Source organism: Corylus avellana, chromosome 10, assembly GCF_965113065.1.
Source record: "Corylus avellana chromosome 10, dhCorAvel1.hap1.2, whole genome shotgun sequence".
In the NCBI taxonomy this organism is placed as follows: Eukaryota; Viridiplantae; Streptophyta; class Magnoliopsida; order Fagales; family Betulaceae; genus Corylus; species Corylus avellana.
The window spans coordinates 21738006-21758549 of record NC_142499.1 but is presented as its reverse complement, the minus strand read 5'-3'; the positions used below and the strand labels follow the sequence as shown (position 1 = coordinate 21758549).

General features: G+C 35.2%; 3 protein-coding genes across 5 annotated transcripts; all 3 read left to right on the top strand.

The window, feature by feature from the left end:
* The first annotated feature begins 4000 nt into the window (after positions 1–4000).
* On the top strand, positions 4001–8315 carry LOC132161683 (uncharacterized). 3 transcript variants are annotated; one of them, XM_059571858.2, is made up of 6 exons: positions 4001–4326; positions 5255–5410; positions 6296–6726; positions 6815–6911; positions 7598–7830; positions 7913–8315. In XM_059571858.2, the coding sequence occupies exons 2-6, from the start codon at positions 5326–5328 to the stop codon at positions 8135–8137; spliced, it is 1071 nt and encodes a 356-aa protein (XP_059427841.2). In that variant the 5' UTR covers positions 4001–4326; positions 5255–5325; the 3' UTR covers positions 8138–8315. The 3 variants fall into 3 exon arrangements, with proteins under 3 accessions (XP_059427841.2, XP_059427840.2, XP_059427839.2); XM_059571857.2 differs by having other exon boundaries at positions 7595–7830; XM_059571856.2 differs by having other exon boundaries at positions 7388–7830.
* Positions 8316–12830: 4515 nt separating this feature from the next.
* LOC132162488 (nudix hydrolase 15, mitochondrial-like) lies at positions 12831–15532 on the top strand. Its single transcript, XM_059572727.2, has 4 exons — positions 12831–13103; positions 13196–13338; positions 13459–13578; positions 15311–15532. The coding sequence occupies exons 1-4, from the start codon at positions 12857–12859 to the stop codon at positions 15530–15532; spliced, it is 732 nt and encodes a 243-aa protein (XP_059428710.1). The 5' UTR covers positions 12831–12856.
* Positions 15533–15968: 436 nt separating this feature from the next.
* LOC132191590 (ammonium transporter 2) lies at positions 15969–20380 on the top strand. The gene is made up of 4 exons (XM_059606679.2): positions 15969–16784; positions 16886–17171; positions 17271–17374; positions 19791–20380. Exons 1-4 carry the CDS (start codon positions 16149–16151, stop codon positions 20226–20228), a joined length of 1464 nt encoding a protein of 487 aa, XP_059462662.2. The 5' UTR covers positions 15969–16148; the 3' UTR covers positions 20229–20380.
* The last annotated feature ends 164 nt before the right edge of the window (positions 20381–20544 follow it).

Genomic DNA, 20544 nt, shown 5'->3' with positions numbered 1-20544 from the left:
CGATGTTGTCTCTGTCTCCAATTGTTGAGAACAGGGGTTATATCTTTCGTCGAAAAGTATACCCTGCGCACATCCTTTTAATGGGGTACTGATGCAAAATTTCTTCGACGTAAAAAATTGACTTCTGCAGGTGAGAATATTTGATTTTTAACTTTTTTTTTGTGGAGATAAAATTCAATTAGGATTTCATCTGGAGGGCCAAACATAAGACCATTTACTGGTTGATCGGCCATAAGGAGAGTTTTCTGATGTTTGGTGTAGCAGCTTTGATGAACAGGGGGAAGGAGATGATTTGGGCGGCAAAGAGGGGGAAGTAGAACAGTAGGGCTTCAATGGGTTTCAACTATTTTTTACTTTTTTGGCTACGGTGAAATCGTTAAATGTGAGTGGGAGAACGGCGTCATTCGTCACTCGTATGACATCATACTCAATCGAAACGGTTGATCTTGATTAAGTAGATGAGGAGAGGCTGAGCTCAGCTTGTTCTCAGTGGCCCAACCTTTTAATCAGGTATTGATGCAAGATCTCTTCGACGTGGAAATTAAGTAATTGAATGGTATCGATATTGTAAAAAAAAAAAAAATTGGCTTCGGCAGGTGAGAGTATTTGACTTCGAATTTTCTTTTGTAAATAAAATATGATTAGGATTTCATCCGAAAGGCCAAATATAGCACCATTTACTAGCTCATCCGCCATAAATATAACACCATTTGACAGCTTTTTGGTGTAGCAGCTTTGGTGTAACAGGGAAGGGAGCGGCAAAGAGGGGGAAGAGACAATTAGGGCTTCTGTGGGTGTTTGTTTATTTTCAACTATTTTTTATTATTTTTAAATAACATGTTTGGGTCGAGTTTTTTATTCTATTTTGACTACCATATTTTTTCCAATTCAAACCCGACTCAAAGCTTTTGTTTTTGTTTTTTTTTACTAAGGGTAGTTTCGTCGTTAGGAGAACCTTGATAATGTTTTGGTAATTTTGGGGGACATTTTCACAATTAAAAGTTTGGGAGGATATTATCAATTGAGTGGTAGTTTAAAGGGGTATGTGGATTTTCCTTTCCCTTTTTTTTTTCCTTGGTCTTTCGCTAAACTATAAAACCTAAAAAGCCTAATCTAAATCAATATTTGTTTAAGACTCAAATATAAAGATGAGCTCTTATTAAGATCTTGATAGTGATGAGGTCTTGATAGAGATCTCAAACACAAATCATAAATCAGACCACATAACTAAATCACATACCAAAAACTAAAATTCCCAATGACTTCAAGCAATAAAAAAAACTTGTTTCACCTATTTTTTAAAACTTTGAGTAAAAAAAAAAAACTTTGAGTCGGGTTTGAATTGGAAAAAATTTGGTATTCAAAATAGGTTGGCTAAAGCCTGAATACATTCGAGAATAAAAAACTCGACTAAACATGTTTTTTAAAAATAATAAAAAATAGTTGAAAATAAACAGACACCCAAACAAACCCTAATTGTCTCCTCCCCTCTTTCCCGTTAGCTTCCCTGTTACTCCAAAGCTGCTACACCAAAAAGTTGTCGTTATGGTGGATGAGCCAGTAAATGGTGTTATATTTGGCCCTTTGGATGAAATCATAATCGGATTTTATCTACGGAAGAAAATTCGAAATCAAATACTCTCACCTAATAAAGCCAATTTTTTTTTACAATACCATTTAATTACTTGATTTCTGCGTTGAAGAGATCTTGCATCAATACCCGATTAAAAGGTTGTGCGACAAGCTATACTTCTTCCCTAAAGATATAACATCACTTCTCAATAATTGGAGACAGAGACAGCATCGTTCTCATATGAAGAATGATGAAGGTTGCAAATATAGTGTCATTACCTCTTACAACACCATATTCACAGACAATCCTCGGAAGATATTTGAAGCAACTCAGAGAGGGGTTGACTTGCAACAGCTTTTGATTTTTCCTAGAGGTTGGTAACCATATATGATTCTTCAACCACAAATGTGTTGATTTTTCAAACAATATTGTTTCTTGTACATAAGCATTCGCATGCATGACGTGCTTTGAAACATATATATAACAACATTATGTTTTGTAATTAACTAATAATCTTGGTAAATCGCTACTTATATTAAAAAAGTTTACTTAACCAAAAAGGAAATGAGTTAAAGTTGAGAATGTTATTTAATAAACTATATATAGATGAGTGCTCAGAATAATCGGATAACAAATTTAATTATTTAATTAATATGATGTACGTAAAATGTGATGTTTATGCCGGCAAAATGATCCAAACCTTATGTCGAAGAGTGAGAATGGGATTTCCGGCAGCATCAAGCAGGACTCGACGATCATGCATGGTTAGAAATTTTCCTCTCGGGCTTTGAAAATGATGTTGCCTTGGACGTCTATGACATCAAAGTCGCCGGTGGTCATGAATTTTCTGACAATTGCAAGATCTACCGGGGTTACACAATACTGAGAGCCGATGATCGAAACAGGGAAGGCAAATTGTTTGCCACTTGGGGCTGGAACAAAAGTGAAAAGAGCCATGGTTACGAGGGATAAGAGGAGAGAATTGAAGAAAGAGGCGTACTCGAGGAGTGATCTATCATCTAAATTTATAACAAGTTGTTGTAATAAAAGTTGTGTATTCCAAACAATATCAGTTGTTTGGAAAAAAATTAAAAAGAAAAAAGAAGAAGTTAAAAGTAGTTTTATCTTGAAAAGATTATTAAGAAAGATGCAGGTTCCATATGCGATATCATGCTTAAATTCCAACTTGCACAGGATTCCATGGATTCCAAGTCACTCTCGTGGGTATAAAGTAACATTCTCGTATTCATAATGCATGTTCTTATGAATATGCTTTGGTGATGCGAAGAAGGCAATTTATCCACATATTTTAAAGAGATCGTATCATTTATCTAATGTTATTGTACTGTGCAATATCCTCTCGATCTCAATCCATACAATAAACTTCAATAATCAGAACGGTTGAGGTTATATATATATATATATTGCAAAGGAAATAAAAAGTAAAACTTGGAAGGGCTCGTAGAGGTAAGATTAAATATTTGAGAAGGCTAATTTGGTAGATTTACTTTTACCCAGCGTCTCCATTCCCCAGTCTCTATAGGCGGTGGAAAAAGAAATTCTAAAAATGTTTTTCAAAAACATACATAAATTTATGAATAGTTCTTGTTCCTCGACTCTTGGTATCGATATTGGGAGGCTTAAAGTTTTTCTTAAGCCTTTATAAATTGATGTCATATTCTACATGATAATTCAATGAGTATATATTATCACTTATTTTAAAAGTTTAAGTTGATAGAAAAAAAAAAAATTAATCATTTAATTTATATTCTAATACTTTACCTCACATGTAGATTAGCTTGCTAGATTCAGTACCCAACTAGTCTACAATTATTTCGAAAAAAAAATAAATAAATAAAATTAGCAAGGAGTTGTATTATCGTTCATCACTTCCCTGACCAACAAAGAACATATTATTGTATTTCTTTTGGGCTTTAAGTAATTAAAAGCTGGGACTGCACGTTCAGCTGGACCTTTTTTCACCTAACCAGAAAGGTAGTCCAATTTCATAGTGGGCTGGGCTGTTTTTGATACTGAGCCCATAAAGGATAAAAATTGCAATATTATCCGAATAATTTCCCTTTCTTCAAACCGTAATTGTATTATATATCAATTGAAGCGTATAAATTATGATAATCTTCTTCAAATTAGGTTTAAAGAATTTTTTTTAACTTAGTTTATAAAAATGACATATGTCATTTAAATATGTAAGATGCATATATTTTTTTATAGTTGGAATAAAGTTGAAATAAATAATTAAATTAAATATAAATCTTAAATTTTAAAATTGAAAAATTAGAGACAAAATGACACGAAAACTTATTAACGACTAAATTTGCTTTTTTGCTATATTATATTTTTATCATTAAAAATAAAATCTCTAAGAATCGAAGAGAAAAAAAAAAAAACCCCGCCCAGCCTCTCAATCAAAATATTTCCCTCTCTGTCCCTCTCTCTCACTTTCACTTTCACCTTCGCCTTCCACTCTTCCCTCGCCGTGAAGACCGAAGCCCACGACCGTTGTCTAGCGTTTCTCTAGGCGCACTCGTCACCGGCGCCACCTCAATTTGATTTTTGTCTGGTTTGTAGTTTTGGTGATTGGGTGGGATTTGGTGCTTCTAGATCTAAGTTTGGTTGACACTGCGTTGCTGCTCTGCACATCAAGCTCCGAACTACTGTGGGAACAAGACAAAAACACCTGGGCGTGGGGCACCGTCTGCAAAGTCTAGGGCTTTTCATCCGAATCATTTCAGGTTTTCTTTTTATCCAATTCTTTCCTTTGCTTTTCATCTAAAATCTCCCTCTCTTTGTAGGGGTTAGTCTTATGCAACCTCTGCTAGAACCAGATAACATATTCCGACGTTGTTAACGTTGATAACTTTTTCCCCTATGAATGTTTGGTACTATAATTTTACTCTGTATTGGTATTGGTGATGTCTTTTCATTTCTGGGTTCAGGGTAGTTACTGGTTTTGGTTAGTCATATTGTTTGTTTAGTGAATAACAGTTGGGTTATGAGTGTCCAGTTTAAAGAAATCCTGGGATTCTGTTTCTTTGCTGGGAAAATGCAGGAAAGGAATTTGAATGAAGTTTTGACTGTTTAGCTATCACTTGTCAGCATGTGGGGCTTGAGAAAACAAAAGCTCCGCTAAAATGATCATAATAAGACAATTTTGTTGAATTTTGCATTTCCCTTTTCTTTTCCATGTTTTTCTCTGCAACCAGACAAAAGGGTATAGTTATGTCGGTGCTGGTCCGTATTTATGCATCTATGGTATTGAAATGATTGGTTTTCGTAAATGGGTAGCCATAAGTAAGTTAATGGGATATTTGGTAAATGCGTAGCCATAAGTAGTTTTGTTGTCTTCATGGGATATTCGTGGACAATTTCCTATGTATGTTAATTTGAGATGAATTCTAGTTATATTCGCATGGGGCATTTTATTTGTGTAATTCTGGACATAAAGAGAGTAAAATTCAGACAAATTGGAAGAAATGTTATATTGTTGAATTGGTTGTGGGTTTTTTGAAGATGTATATTCAGTAAGGTTTTGAAAAAGAAGATTCCAGAGATTCGCTGATCAAATTCTAGTATTTTGGCCATGTCTTTTTTGATGCGCATGCTAGGAACATTTGTTGTTGTCAAAACGATATTGATGTATAATACTATTTTGCTACACAGGCCATTGAAGCGGCGGGTCTGTATGATCATCAAGGTAAGTGCAACCTTGATGTGAAATTTGCAAGATACTCATGGAGATCAAAGTCAATAGATTATTACAGCCTACAGGGTTTGCAAAAGACCACAATCCAACAGATTTGGCAGCATTTGAAAGAGGTATGTTTTATTGAATAATAATACTTGGCTTTTGGGAGTATTTTACATTCTTAAGATGGAGATTTCTCTCTGACTTCTTCTTTTATATTTTTATAAAATTTGTTTTGGAGGTTTTGCGTGGAAGTGAAGGGGTTATGTCGGGAATGTACTCTAATAGAATAGCTATCTGTTTCATTTTAACCTAATCCAAAATAGAGAGGGAAATTTGCTTGCTCTTTTTCATAATTGCTTACTCTTGGATTTCTTATATATGTTTATTTATTAATGGTAGCTGTGTTTTTAGCACCTTAAGCAATAAAACGAAAAATGCTTTATTAAGTAATGGTTGTGTAGGCTAGGATTAAAAAACGTTTATGATAACAGTGTTTCACTTATTAGAAAGAAAGTTTTCATTGAAGAGCTTTAGCTACAAAAATAACAATAATAATTGAAATACATAAACCTTCCAACAACAATGATCGTCACATTTCTTCATCACAAGTTCCTATGCCTCGCTGTGTGGTTGCTATAAGTGCTTGACGAGGTTCAATTTGAGTTGAGAATGAGTTTTCCTATGAACTCACTAAATTTAGTTCATTGAGACTTTTTATTTTTTTTTATTTTTTTTTATTTTTAATTATTGTTGATTTTGTAGGCATGAAAGGCTTTCTTCCTAGGGATGCTTATAAGTTTGAATAGACTTGTCCATTTAGGTTTTTGGTGAGAACCATAATCTAAATTTACAATATATGCTAGGGCAGCTATATATATGGCCGGATTTTTCTAGCGCTGAATTTTATGGAGTAATTTTTGTTTAATTTTATTTTAGTTACTTATCATGTTATTTTTGTTTGATGATATCCATGAACTTGTCTTATTCTCGGTTAATTATTGTTATTTTTTTAGGTATCTACACTTTTCTGCCGTCAAATGCTTGTCTTCTCCGAGATTATGTATACCCATTGGTTCGTCGTGAACCAAATTTATTTCCTCATCCATTTGTTCACCTATTACATGATCGAAGCGAACTGCCCCTCGATATAAATGAGATAAGAAGTAGATTTCCAAGGTTGGACAAGCAGTACTACTTTGTGATGTTAGAAGGGCCTACAGTTGGTAGAGAGAATGCAATTGAGATCAGAGGAAGTAAAACGTTTTGGAGTCAAGTAGGTGATGAAGTCCATGTCGATGAATGGGGATATTCATATGGGGATGCTACTTTGTATGATTACATACATGGAGAAAGTGCCATCAGTTGGAATATGGCTGTATATCAGGTAGATCCACAGGGAGTGCTGAAATGTGGTCCGGTTGAATTGGGATTGCATCAAGTTGAGGTACAAATTGTTTGAGTTAATTATTAATAAATAAGATAATTGTTCTTTATGGGTATATTTGTTTTTAAATTTAATTTTTTATATATAGTTGCGGTGGAAAGCTATCAAGATTTTTCCAAAATATTCAAATATAGATTTCCGTCCGGACACCCTACCAACTCCAGTACCACGGTTAGTAATGTCAGGTAATAAGGCACCACTGCATTGTTGGCCCGGGAGTGATTGATTTAGTTCATAGCAGCAACTGTATAATTTTTGCAAAAATTGTGGTTGGAAGTTAATTAATCATAGTTTTAAATTTGTAGTTTATGCTAGTGTTCCGTATATAAAGTTCAAACTTTTCTCTTAAGGATTTATTTTCCCGTGGTAGTTTTTGTTAGATTTTAGAAACAAAGATGTTTGGTTTGCACCTGCATTTTGTTTAGTTGCTATTCGTTGAGATTTTTTTTTTCCCCACGGTTAATTATTGTTGATTTTGTAGGCATGAAAGGCTTTGTGCATAGAGATGCTGTCCACATGGTCTGGTTTTTTTTTTTCTATGGCTGAATTTTATGGAGTAATTTTGTTTAGTTTTATCTTGGTCGCTTTTCATTTAATTTTTTTCCTAGTAGCCATGAACTTGTCCTCCTTTCAATTAATTATTGTTAATTTTTCTTTTTAGGTATGTATGTTTTTTTGCCTTCAGATATTAACCTTCTTCGAGATTTTGTATACCCCTTGGTTCGTCATGAACCAAATTTATTTCCTCATCCATTTGTTCACCAATTACACGATCGAAGCGAATTGCCAGTTGATATATATGAGATGAAAAGGAGATTCCAAATTTGGGACTCAAGTTTCATTGATAAGTACTACTTTGTGATGCTAGAAGGGCCTCCAACTGGTGAAGAGAATGCCATAGAGATTGGAGGAACTAAAGTGTTTTGGAAAAAAATAGGTGAAAAAAGGACTATCTATGAAGGTGGATTTGCATATGGTGATGCTACAAAGTATACATACATACGCGGAGAAAGGGACATCGGTTGGTATATGATTATATATCACGTAAATCTTTTACAAGTGCGAGTATGTGGCCCAGTGCTATTGGGATTGAATCAAATTGAGGTATAAAATTTGTTGAGTTAATTAATTAAGATCACTATCATTATAAGCATATTTGTAATTACGTTTGATTCTTTTTATATAGTCTCGTTGGACAGCTATTAAGATTTATCCAAAATGTGGATCTATGCTGGTTTACGATCCTATTCCTGGGCCCCTCCCTGTACTGGTACCACCAGCACCACTAAGTGATGAGTCACCACCACCACCACCACTGTCACCACCAGCATCAATAGGTAGTAAGCTCAACTGTCGCCACCCACTAGCATTATCAGGCAATAAGCGCAATCGGTTCCGTCAACCAGCATAATCAGTCAATAAGGCACCACTATCATTGTCGCCATCACTATCACCAGCAAAGGATAGACACAACTATATGAGGCATCATGGTTAAGATTGCATTTCTTGCTATTAAAAGAATTTACTTTTAGTAACTCCTTGTTCATTAAGGTTTTATGAGTTTTTATGTGTTATTAAGAATCCTTGTTTATTAAGGATTATGAGTCTTTATTTAATTTTATTAGAATTTTTTACTAATCTTAACAATTAAGATATGGAATTTTCTTCTATTTCTAAGATTAGTTCTTCACGCTACGTTATACTCTTCTCTTTGCCTTCCCTAGACTCTTTCTTGGAGCTTCCTTGTACGGATTGTGCTGCTTTCTTCTTGGGGGTTTTTACTTGCTCGTCCGTGGCTTCTCTTAATACTCGAACAATTTCATCAGCTTTATCCATGAACTCCTGGAGCTAGCAAGGTTGGCATTCTTCGTGCCAGCTCCGATGTTAGTTGTCCTTCGGGGAGTAGATCGAGCGCTTCTTCCTCCATTCTCTCCTTGCTGAACCTCTCGATGTAGTCCTGAGGGACTCAAACTCTTCCTATTTCAAAGACATCAGCATTGTGTTCCAATTTGTAGCCTTGCACCAACCATCTATTGGACCATGGACTAAATGGCCACTGCCGAAAAGGACTATAAGTTGCTGGCTATCTATCTCTCTCTCTCTTTTTTTTTTTTTTTTTTTTTTTTTTTTTTTTTTTTTAATATGAATGCGTAATTCAATAAGCACGTACACAAAGAATAAACTCTCCAGCAAAATAGCTAGCTTAGTGTATTCCCAATAATACTTATTTCTATTTCTAAGAAAGTATTTAAGTTTATTCTAGTGTACCAATCATGTTATCTACTCTCAAAGTCTAAAAGATGGAAGTTTGACATATTAATACTTAGGGTGGGGTGTTACATTCCTCTCCAATGTAGTTTGTGGTACCTAACTATGTGAATTGAGATTCTAAGTTATACGACAATAAGCAAGCATGTAAGCTCTTCCAAATCCAAGAATCTATTATTTTTTCCAACCTCTAATTCAAAACATTTTATTAGTTTTGTGAATTTTTATTTTCTTTTATTTAGCTAAAAAAAAAAAAAAAAAAAAACTAGGTGAGATCATCATTTTCTATCAAGGCATCCAGATTTAATGTAGAATATTGGGAATTTCAAAAATTGATGTTTATTCGTCATATATTTTTTTGAAGTGTTTATTCGACATTTGAAGAGGGTAATAATTTATTGCAGCTGCTAGACAATATTCTCAAGCATGCCACAAAATTGGAGAAGATACGACATCGTTTGTCCACCTTCTTGGCATTCATATGTCACGAAGACAATTAATCATAGGGCGGCTTCATCGGTTAGAATTTTGTTTCCTTAAGTAAGAATTTCAATATTTATAATAGTTATTAATTATTGTACGTGGAAATTCTTACTTTGGGAAGAGCATTAAAACTTGAGTTGTGTTTGTTAATGTGTTTTTGGGTTTTAAAAAATCACAATACTTTTTTACAGATTTCTCGTGTTTGATAAGTATGCCATACAATTTGATGATGTGGAACTCGTAGCACACATGCAAGAAAAAGCCTATTGTGGATTGGTCTTATAAAAAATGCTTTATTCTTTTTAACAGATGGAAGTTACTATGACGGTGGTGATGCATTCTCTTTGTGTTAGAAGTAGATATTTAATTTAGGTGAAACTACTTATGGCTACCCATTTACCAAATATCCCATTAACTTACTTATGGCTACCCATTTACCAAATCCAATAATTTCAATACCATAGATGCATAAACACGGACCAGCACCGACAAAACAATACCTTTTTGTTTGTTTGCTGAGAAAAAAAAATGGAAAAGAAAAAGGAAATGCAAAATTCAACAAAATTGTCTTATTATATTCATTTTAGCGGAGGTTTTTTGTTTTCTCAAGTCCCACATGCTGACAAGTGATAATAAACATTCAAAATTTCATCTCAATTCCTTTCCTGCATTTTCCCAGCAAAGAAACAGAATGCCAAGATTTCTTTGAACTGAACACTCATACCCCAACTGTAATTCTCTAAACAAACAATATTACGAATCAAAATCAGTAACTACCCTGAACCCAGAAATGAAAAGACATAACCAATACAGAGTAAAATTGGATAAAAAGAAAACCTCAAATGATTCGGATGAAAAGCCCTAGATTCTGCAGACGGGGCCCCCGGACCAGGTGTTTTGGTCTTGTTCCCACCGGTAGCACGGAGCTTGATGTGCACAGCAGCAATGCAGTGTCAGCCAAACTTAGATCTAGAAGCACCAGCCAAACGAAGGTGAAAGTGAGAGAGAGGGAGAGGAGGTTTTGAAAGACTCGAATTGATTCAGCGGCGTGAGCGGGATTTTTTTGAAATTTTGGCGGGAATGTTAAATTTTCTCGATTGATTTCCTTTTTTTTTTTTTTTTTTTTTGTATATATTAGACTTGGCTTCTATGCTGTAGTGCAAATTTGCTTAGGGGAATTGATATTAGTCTCCTGTTTGGAGTGCGCTGTTTGTTTTTGAGTTAAAAACTGTTAGAGAATATTAGGAGATACGATTTTATTATAATCGATTGTAATCTCTTATCATCAGATTTGATGATAATCAAATCTAATTGATTTAATTGTAATTAGATTTAATGATAATCAAATTATTTTGGTTTGATTACTAAATATATCTACCTCAATTCTCCTATATATAAATAGGAGTATCTTGTATTTTAAAATATATTGGCTTTTGTTTGTTTAGGGCAGCAGTTTTCTTTCTTTCTTTTTTTTCTTCCCTCTTCCCCAAAACTTTTCCCTCCTCCACCCACCACTAACCCGTGCCGGCAACCTCCAATCTAGCGCCGGCTGCGACCATCCAGTAATGAATTGTTATTCCCCTCATTAGTACCAACAGAATGTCAAATTCAACCAATATTTTTCAACGCCAAACATATATAATGGTTAAATAATAGTTGATTGATTTATAAGATGAGATGGGTTAAATATGAAAAAATTATTGACCCATAACATTTATCTTTTATTTATATATCTATGTGGTCTTTTCTTTATTTATATGTATCTTCCTTTATTTGTATGGTCTTTTCTTTTATTTATATGATAAGGTGTGTATACTCCCACCTTATCTTTACCAAATTTTACAGCATTGTATATGGATCTTCCTTGTTCATTATTTTTGTTTTATGTCACATTATAAATTCACCTAAAGAGTACTAGTGATAACGTGGTTCCAGCATGTTTTTGTTTAATGGCTTAAGCTGAGGATGAGATGCTGGATCAACTGAATGCTCAACTAAGAGTTGCATTTTTTTTTAGACGGGAAACCTCGACAAGGCATGGCTCTTCGGACCCATCCTTGCAGAGTAACCCTTAAAATCTGGGTTCTCTAGGATCAAGTGGCAACCTCTACACCATAAGGCCATGCATTTCCTTAATTATGTTGCAATGTTTAAATTTTATTTCCTTTATATTATTCTGAATCAATAATTATTTGATGCCTGTTTAAATCTCATGTGATTCTTTATTTTTGTTGAGCATAAACATTTTATTGAAATGTTATGGTATATATGGGATAGTTTGTGATTGAAGTTTTATGATGCCATTATAAAGTAGTACTGAATATTAAAATGAAGGAATGGTTATGAAAAAATAGAAAGTAGTTTTATCTTGGAAAGATATATATATATGCCTTGCATGGAACTTTTCTTTTTATGTGAGGCAAAGGAATCAAATCCGAGGTGCATGGGTAGAGAAAGTAGTGGGTAGCACCGCGAAGCAGGGCTAATTTCATCCTCTGTTAAGAAAGAAGCAGGTTCCTTATGCGATCATGGCATGCTTGCTTTCCAACTTGCACAGGATTAATTCCAAGTCATTCTCGTGGGTCTAAAGTAACATTATCGTATTAATGTTCTAATGAATATGTTCAGTGGTGATCGGGAGAAGTCAGTTAGCCACAAATTTTCAAGATAAATTAGGAAACGGTCTTGCTAGTGGATCACGACTCAAGTCAAAGTTATTCAATATTTTTTTGTTTGTTAAAATATCATTTAATAGAAAAAAAATAAATAAATTTAATCATTTAATTAATATTTTTATCCTCACTTACGTGAATGCTCAAATTCTCCCTTAATAAATGAGATATAATATATGAGAAACGAGGTTCAAACTTAAGATCTTTGCTCTGATACAATTTTAATAAGAACGCCAAATTAATTATATGAAATCTTATGAACACAGAAAGTTAATCAAGGTGATGAGAAATGTTTTACTAAATTGATGATGTAATATAATCAATAAATTTCACCTATAATATTTTTTGGGTAGATATAGTCATAATTATGCCTCTAAACCCAAGTTATTAGAGTCTTCCGTATTATATATCATATATAATGGACAATTTGAAATGGAGAGCATCCTATTAATTCTAGCATTATTCAATGTCTAGGGATACAAATGTTATATACGAGGCAAAAAGAAAAAAAGATTCTTGTAACCCCATAGTGGCACAATAAAATCCGTCAGAAAGATTCCCATAGAATTATATTTTACAACTACTAGTTATCCTTTATTGATCCCTACACTTGTGCTCTATATATATGTGTGTTATAGAACATGTGACTAGCTTGCCAAGATTTGCATCATTAGATTTGCCTCTAAGAAGAGGTTTAGGGAAGCCAAATGTTCCAAAGACTTGGCAAGCAACTTGAATTATCTAGAGGGCATGAAGAAGTAGAGAAGGATTCTTGTGGTGTTGGCTCAGATTTTGAAGCTGTCGAGTCTGTGGCGGTCAAAAATGATGATCAGTCTTCTTGTGTCAATTGGAGGGAGGGAAGAGCAGCGGTTCTGATATGCATCTTTGAAGGCCAAGAAGGTGAATTGCGAGTTATTCTCACAAAGAGATCCATGAAAATGTCATCTCACCCAGGTATTGATGATCATCTACGGTGCATGTTGGCTGCAGTTTGAGTGAAGATTAATGATGTTGTTGTCTTGTTGATGATGTGTTTGTTTAAACAGGGGATGTAGCATTGCCTGGTGGGAAAGTGGAGGAAGGAGATGCAGATGACTCTGCTGCTGCTTTGAGAGAAGCCATGGAAGAGATTGGGTTGGAGCCCAATCTGGTTCAAGTTGTTGCCACTTTAGAGCCTTTTATTTCCCAGGTGTTGTGATCGATAAATTGCCATTAATCTTTCTAGCTTCTATGCCTTGTTTTGTGTATTTCTCAAGTTCAAAACTGGCTGATTCTTTCTTTGTTTCTGCAATATGGCTTCATGATGCAGCACTTACTCAAGGTTGTCCCTGTGGTAGGCCTACTTGCTCGGAAAGGAGATTTCAGGCCTTCACTTAATACTGACGAAGTTGATGCTATTTTTGATGTTCCTTTGGAGATGTTTCTCAAGGTTTTTGCTCCTAATTAACCCCAGAAATTCTTAAACTCACTTCCTACTGGCAGTGGCGGACGCAGGATTTTTCCTAGGGGGCATTTTTTTAATGAATAAAATAATTAAAATAATTAAAAAATAATTAAATATAAAAAATAATTTTTTGGTCTTCCTTTTGTGCATTGCTGTATTTTTTTTAATGAATACAAAAATAAAGTTAAACAAAAATATAACAAACCGAATAAGTGAATAATTCAACAAAATTTTTAATTATGTTTTAAAACATATAAATAGAACTTACAATTTGTTTTGTCACTACTAGTGCTAATTTAATTGTCCTATTTGTAGATATGCTCTTCGAATTTGGTCTCTATCACTAGGATGATAATCACACTTTTTTTTTTTTTTAGCAAGGATCTCCGGACAGATTTACTAAATCTACTTCAACACGAAGTCGTTTAGAATTTGATTGGAGGTCAATAGAATCATTATTTTTCTCTATAATATCAGACAAATACAATTATATATTTATACAATTAAAATATGAAACAAAAAACTATATAAATTCATAAATAATTAAATATTAAAACAATTAGCAAAAATAGGCTTAATAGCAATATAATTATATAAATATTAAGACAATTCATTTAAAAGAACAATTATTTTTACAAGGCTGGCAAGCACGCGTGTTTTATTTTTACAAAGTCTTTTATTTTGTTTTTAATTTACACAGCCGCTGTTCCCCACTTTGGGCTTGGCTTCTTATTTTTTTTATTTTTAACTTACACGGCTGCTGTTCCCCATTGGCCATTAGTACATTCTTTAATTTTTTTTATTGTTTTGTTTATATTTGTTGCAGGCTTGCAGCACGCTTGTCTCCCATTTAGGCATATTTTCAAAGTTTTTTTTTTGTTTTTTTTTTTTTTTATCTATTTGCCTTGCTTGTCCAGCCTGTCCCCACTCCCCAGTCAATATTCCCAAAAAAGAAAACGCACCGTTTAGAGTACTATTCATCGTCTTCCTCCTTCCATTCATCTGAAACACTAAGTTTCTAATTTTTTCAAATTTCATTTTACTAAGGGGCATAATATATGGCTGAAGCATGAGGGAGAGGGCATAATCATGGCTGAAGGGCATATTTATTCCTGAGAGAGGGCATAATCATGGCTGAGGGGCATAAAAAAAAAAATTTATACCCCCCTTGGATCCGCCCCTGCCTATTGGGCCATTGTTAATCGTTGGATCATATAAACGGTGATAGATTTCCTATGCATGGGAGATGTTTGTTCATCATAAATAGACACAACCCTCTCAACGATTATATCCATTTAACGGATACTTTTGCCAAGAGACACCATTTCATCTATAACAATGATGGTGAGTGATCGCACCATAACCTTACTTGGTGATAGGTTTTCCAAGAGAGGTTATAGTATTTGAGGGAGCATATGATTATGGTGTATTATGGTGTGATCGATCACCCGGCCATCATATTCCTTCAATAATTGTGTCACATAAGTCCAAAAATATTAAAGCGGTAGTTTCAACTAATTCTTGAGTTTTTTTAACAATAATTTATTTAAGAGTTTGTTGGGACTGTCACGTCGGCATTAAATGATAAAAATATAGTTTCTAACATTACTCTATTGCAAAAATAGATTGATAAATCGATATATTATGCTCTATATATATCTTTTGTAGTAAGTTGAACTGTGATTTATTTATGATGCTATACTCTTAAATTCTGTAGGAAGATAATTATAGATGTGAAGAGAGGGAGTGGATGGGTCAGAAGTACATTATTCATCTTTTTGATTTCGAATGTGAGAAAGGTGTCTTCGTCATATGGGGTTTAACGGCAGGCATTCTGATTCGTGCAGCATCTGTTATCTACCGGTGTTCTCCATGCTTCAAGGGGGATCTTCCTGACTTTCAACAGCTACAAAGATCCTTGCTTAATATTCTAGCATAACGTGCACGTGCAAATGTTGCACCAATTCATCAAATCGTGTGATATATACCTTGTACCTTAAAAAGGGACATAGTGAAAACTCTTGCTACTTCCCAAATACGTACATTGATAATATATAGATCACTCCATTTATATATATAGAAGTTGAATTAATTAATGTTGAAATTTGTGACCTTTCAACAACTCTTTGTTGAATTAATGGAAGGCGTGGGACGATATACTTTTTTTACCTAAAATATCAGAGACCATTATCTTGTGCGCAGTCAAAAAGCATTAGCCCCATGGGCCATGGATAACACGCCCGGCCGTACCTTTACGGCTTGACCCGTATACCGACCCAAGTGTGGAACAATAATCCAAAATGTTCAACGCGTCTCAAGTCCGATTTATTCACAGATTATTCTCATGAATCATGATATGTATTGTATAGGCCTCTTTTTTCTGCCATGTTTTTCGCTGTAGCCGCAATCTGCCGAAAATCATTGAATTTTCACACGAAGCTTCCAAGAATTAATTCTGAGGTCGCCGAAAAAAGACGATGACTTTAAAGGTATATATTGGGCGAAGAGGGTAGAGATCCGGGACTCAGAAGAACCGCCGAGAGGAGAGGAGCCTCATGGCAACGACGATGGCCTACGGAGCAGTCAGCCCAGTCGCGCCAGCGTGGCTAAACAAAGGCGACAACGCGTGGCAGATGACGGCGTCGACTCTCGTCGGCATCCAGAGCATGCCGGGGCTTGTGATCCTCTACGCCAGCATCGTCAAAAAGAAATGGGCCGTCAACTCGGCCTTCATGGCCCTCTACGCCTTCGCCGCGGTGCTCATCTGCTGGGTTCTCCTCTGCTACCGGATGGCCTTCGGCGACGAACTCCTCCCCTTCTGGGGCAAGGGCGCGCCGGCTCTCGGCCAAAAGTTCCTCACCCACCGAGCCAAAGTCCCCGAGAGTAATCACACTACTGAGAACGGTGGCTACGAGGTTATTGAGCCTTTTTATCCCATGGCTACGCTCGTCTACTTCCAATTCACTTTCGCCGCCATTACCATGATTTTACTAGCTGGCTCTGTTCTCGGGCGCATGAACATCAAGGCCTGGATGGCTTTCGTCCCTCTTTGGCTTGTCTTCTCCTACACTGTCGGCGCCTTCAGTCTCTGGGGCGGCGGCTTTCTGTACCACTGGGGTGTCATCGATTACTCCGGCGGCTACGTCATCCACCTTTCTTCAGGAATCGCCGGTTTCACTGCCGCTTATTGGGTACTGTATTTCACAGCCCTTTCACGAAATTAACCAAATTTCAAAAACATTTTTCTCGTAATGCATTAAACTGGGCTTGCTTGCAATATGTTTGTTTATAGGTTGGGCCGAGGCTAAAGAGTGATAGGGAGAGGTTTCCTCCGAACAACGTCTTACTCATGCTCGCCGGCGCCGGGCTCCTGTGGATGGGCTGGTCGGGTTTCAATGGCGGGGCGCCATACGCCGCCAATATTGACGCTTCAATAGCAGTACTAAACACGAACATATGTGCGGCGACGAGTCTTCTCGTCTGGACGTCTCTTGACGTCGTTTTCTTCGGGAAGCCTTCAGTGATAGGAGCCGTTCAGGGGATGATGACCGGACTTGTTTGCATCACTCCGGGAGCAGGTAACGCGCGCACGTGTGTGAGATCTTTGATCAGTACGGCATCGTTTTGGTTGTATGCATTTATATATAATATATATATTGTGGGCGGTGGTTTTGCAGGGTTGGTGCAGTCGTGGGCGGCCATAGTGATGGGAATGCTTTCTGGAAGCATTCCATGGGTGTCCATGATGGTCCTTCACAAAAAGTCTAGTCTTCTGCAAAAGGTCAGGTTTTGTGACATTGCTTTTATCTTTGCTTTTCTCCATCTCTGTCATTATAGGAGTAGGTGTTAGAGGAGAGTTGACATAATTGCATACTAGCTTGTTCCCACCACTTTTGGCATTTACTAATTTAGGGTTCCACCATTCCTATGTGAATGCGTATAAGATTATATGTGAATTAATTTTAAATCAGTTTTTTTAATTAAATTGATAAACTCCTCAACTTTAACACACTATTTCAACTTTAACACACTATTTTATGTTGGGCTTGTCGTTGAGCAGGCTATATTAAAAAATTGCTAGCCCTTTATATTATGTTTTGAATTTAGGTTATGTTGAAGCATGGATATTATAAAAGTACTATATATGTCAATTATAATTCGGTCTTTTAATTTTAATTCATTAATTTTGTGTTGAGTTTGTGGGTTACGCTAAAAATTACCAACTCTACTCTAGCCACATAGATAGGCATGATTCGAATGAGAATTTTTCATTCAATTAATGGTTTCTAGAACCATATATATAGTTATAATGCCCTAAGTTACCCGAAATGATTTTGAAATATGAGAAACTCAACCAAAGGCCTTCTAGGTTTACAAGCTATGACTACTAATTAAGAAAGGATATCTATGAAAACATGGCGAGGAATGATAAAGACACAACTTTTTGACATAATTATGGCCCAATTTTTCTCTTATGTGATTATTTGAAAAAAAAAAATTAAAAATTAAAAAAAATTCTGAAGTAATAACATCTTATGTGATCCTTTTTTTTATTTGGTAAAAAAATGGTATTTTTCTTCATTTTTTTTTTTAAAAAAAAATACTAAATAAAAAAAAGGACCACATAGAATGTTATTACTTCAGAAAGTTTTTTAATTTTTAATTTTGTTTTTTTAAAAAATGTTCACATAAGATAAAAGTTTGGTCAAAGTTGTGTCAAAAAGTTGTGTTTCTATCATTTCTTAAACATGACGACCAAAATCCATGTATTAAAACTGAAGAAACGTTTTCCTCTTTAGAAAAATTAACACATGATGGTGAAGTAATATCCGTGGGCTCATAGAACATTCCTTGAAACTGATTTTTTCAATGGTAGAAAAATCATCCAAGCACTCGTGCCTTGACTCTCCGGGTACCCTCTCACGTGGGGTATGCGATGGGCGATTTAATTTGCCAACCACTTTTAGGCCACCCTGAAACATCATAATATTTATTATTGACATATATATAAACCTGCTCCATTTACTAATATGAGGAAAAATTTGTGAATAAACTGAGTAGACACTATGAGAATATCTAAAAATTTAAACGTTGACAACCTATTTATCACGTGGCAATATATACGCTGTTAAATCTGTCAAATCTAAACCATAAAATAGCTTGTTTCTCTTGACTTTTCTTGAAAATTGAAATGAAGAAGATCATGATCCGAGATAGAACGCATGCATCAAAAATTCTAGTATACGTACTTGGCCTTTTGAATTTGAGTAATGCAATAATGCAATATATTATATTTTTATCTTACAATACTAACGTGGTAGTCTTAACTAGTTTTTAATTTTTTTAAAATTGCCATTAGCATTATAAGATAATTATAAAATAAAAATGTAATTCTTAGTTTTACTTCAAATTTTCAAAAATTATATTCTTTCTCTTTTATAATTTGGAAAGTTCTTCGTTGAAAGGCCAGCTCCAAATAAACCCTAGCGCTGGCTTTTCAAACTTGGACTTTTCAAGTTTCATAGTCTTCGCGGCGTGTCATATACTTTTCTCCCTATTTTCACTCTTTTCCACTGAAATACTAATAACATTCCAAATATCCACAACAGTCAGCATTGTAATTATTGCAACAATCTTTTTCAGCAAGAAAATAATTGATAACCACATCTACTTTCTATCCTCTTATCCTATGAACCACTTCGATTAGGAAATGAAAACGACCCTAATGGTATCATGGCATGCTTCAACCTTCAAGTGCTTGTTTAACAAAACTTTTCTTTTTGGGAAATGACCTTAAATATCTTTTTCCTTTGACAAACAATGGCAGGAAATGCCTTTAAATTAAAAGAAAAATGTTAATCAGAGGCCCCATAAGTCAAAAAGTAGCACCCAATGTTAATCCTTTCAAATTGGTGGTGGCCGAGTGTAAATATCATGTTGTAATCTTTAGTAAATTTAACAGTACATTGTGAGGGAGTACATTTGAAATTCATTATTTAAAATAAATTTTGGACCGTACTGGTAGATCACATGTGAGTCCTCTCATATTTACTGTTTAAATTATAAGAAATTCCAAGAGATTGGGATCCAAATATCAAGATATCGGTCCAACCCTTCTACATTATTGCATCAAATGGTTAGAGTTTTGTTTTGGATGTCACTAATATTGCTCTTCTATTATAATTGTATGATTATAGGTGGACGACACCTTAGGTGCGTTTCACACGCACGCAGTGGCGGGCCTGTTAGGCGGGCTCCTCACCGGACTTTTCGCAGAGCCGGAGCTTTGTGATTTGATACTCCCAGTGCCCAACACGAGGGGTGCATTCTATGGTGGAAATGGAGGGAAGCAATTATTGAAACAACTGGTTGCGGCAGCGTTTGTGGCAGGTTGGAACTTGGTGTCGACGACAATAATACTTCTAGGTATAAGGTTGTTTATTCCGTTAAGGATGCCAGACGAGCAGCTGGCGATCGGAGACGATGCTGTGCATGGAGAGGAGGCTTATGCTCTTTGGGGCGATGGGGAAAAGTATGACCCAACAAAGCATGGTTGGAATACATCATTGTACTCGCAGGACATAGCACCATCGCCATACATTAATGGTGCAAGAGGTGTGACCATCAACTTGTAGACATCAGTTTTTTTGTGTAATACGGTGAGTTAATGTGATTAATTTGTATAATATTACAAGTTATACAATGGTTTTGTATAATATTTCATATACACCGTCGTACTGTAATCTTTATACAAATCTTTTAATGGATATATATGTTGTAATAACAATTGCAAAGGAATGTGACTATGAATGCTCAAGCGCCAACTTTTATTTGAAAAAATTGCTAAATTGATCCATGTGACTTGAGGTAATTGTGACAAATAAATAACCCTTTAGAAATTCAAAAGGGCCTAGCCATTAATTTCTGAATTTGACCGTTGGACGTGGAATT

What these genes read in the sequence shown, in the direction of transcription:
- LOC132191590 (XM_059606679.2), top strand. Translation starts at nt 16,149, where the DNA reads ATGGCAACGACGATGGCCTACGGAGCAGTCAGCCCAGTCGCGCCAGCG. An exon ending in TTGCATCACTCCGGGAGCAG is followed by an intron (nt 17,172 to 17,270) that starts GTAACGCGCGCA and finishes GTGGTTTTGCAG; the next exon opens with GGTTGGTGCAGTCGTGGGCG. An exon ending in AGTCTAGTCTTCTGCAAAAG is followed by an intron (nt 17,375 to 19,790) that starts GTCAGGTTTTGT and finishes GTATGATTATAG; the next exon opens with GTGGACGACACCTTAGGTGC.
- LOC132161683 (XM_059571856.2), top strand. Translation starts at nt 5,326, where the DNA reads ATGGAGATCAAAGTCAATAGATTATTACAGCCTACAGGGTTTGCAAAA. An exon ending in TTTGGCAGCATTTGAAAGAG is followed by an intron (nt 5,411 to 6,295) that starts GTATGTTTTATT and finishes TTATTTTTTTAG; the next exon opens with GTATCTACACTTTTCTGCCG. An exon ending in TGGGATTGAATCAAATTGAG is followed by an intron (nt 7,831 to 7,912) that starts GTATAAAATTTG and finishes CTTTTTATATAG; the next exon opens with TCTCGTTGGACAGCTATTAA.
- LOC132162488 (XM_059572727.2), top strand. Translation starts at nt 12,857, where the DNA reads ATGTTCCAAAGACTTGGCAAGCAACTTGAATTATCTAGAGGGCATGAA. An exon ending in GAAAATGTCATCTCACCCAG is followed by an intron (nt 13,104 to 13,195) that starts GTATTGATGATC and finishes TTGTTTAAACAG; the next exon opens with GGGATGTAGCATTGCCTGGT. An exon ending in TAGAGCCTTTTATTTCCCAG is followed by an intron (nt 13,339 to 13,458) that starts GTGTTGTGATCG and finishes TTCATGATGCAG; the next exon opens with CACTTACTCAAGGTTGTCCC.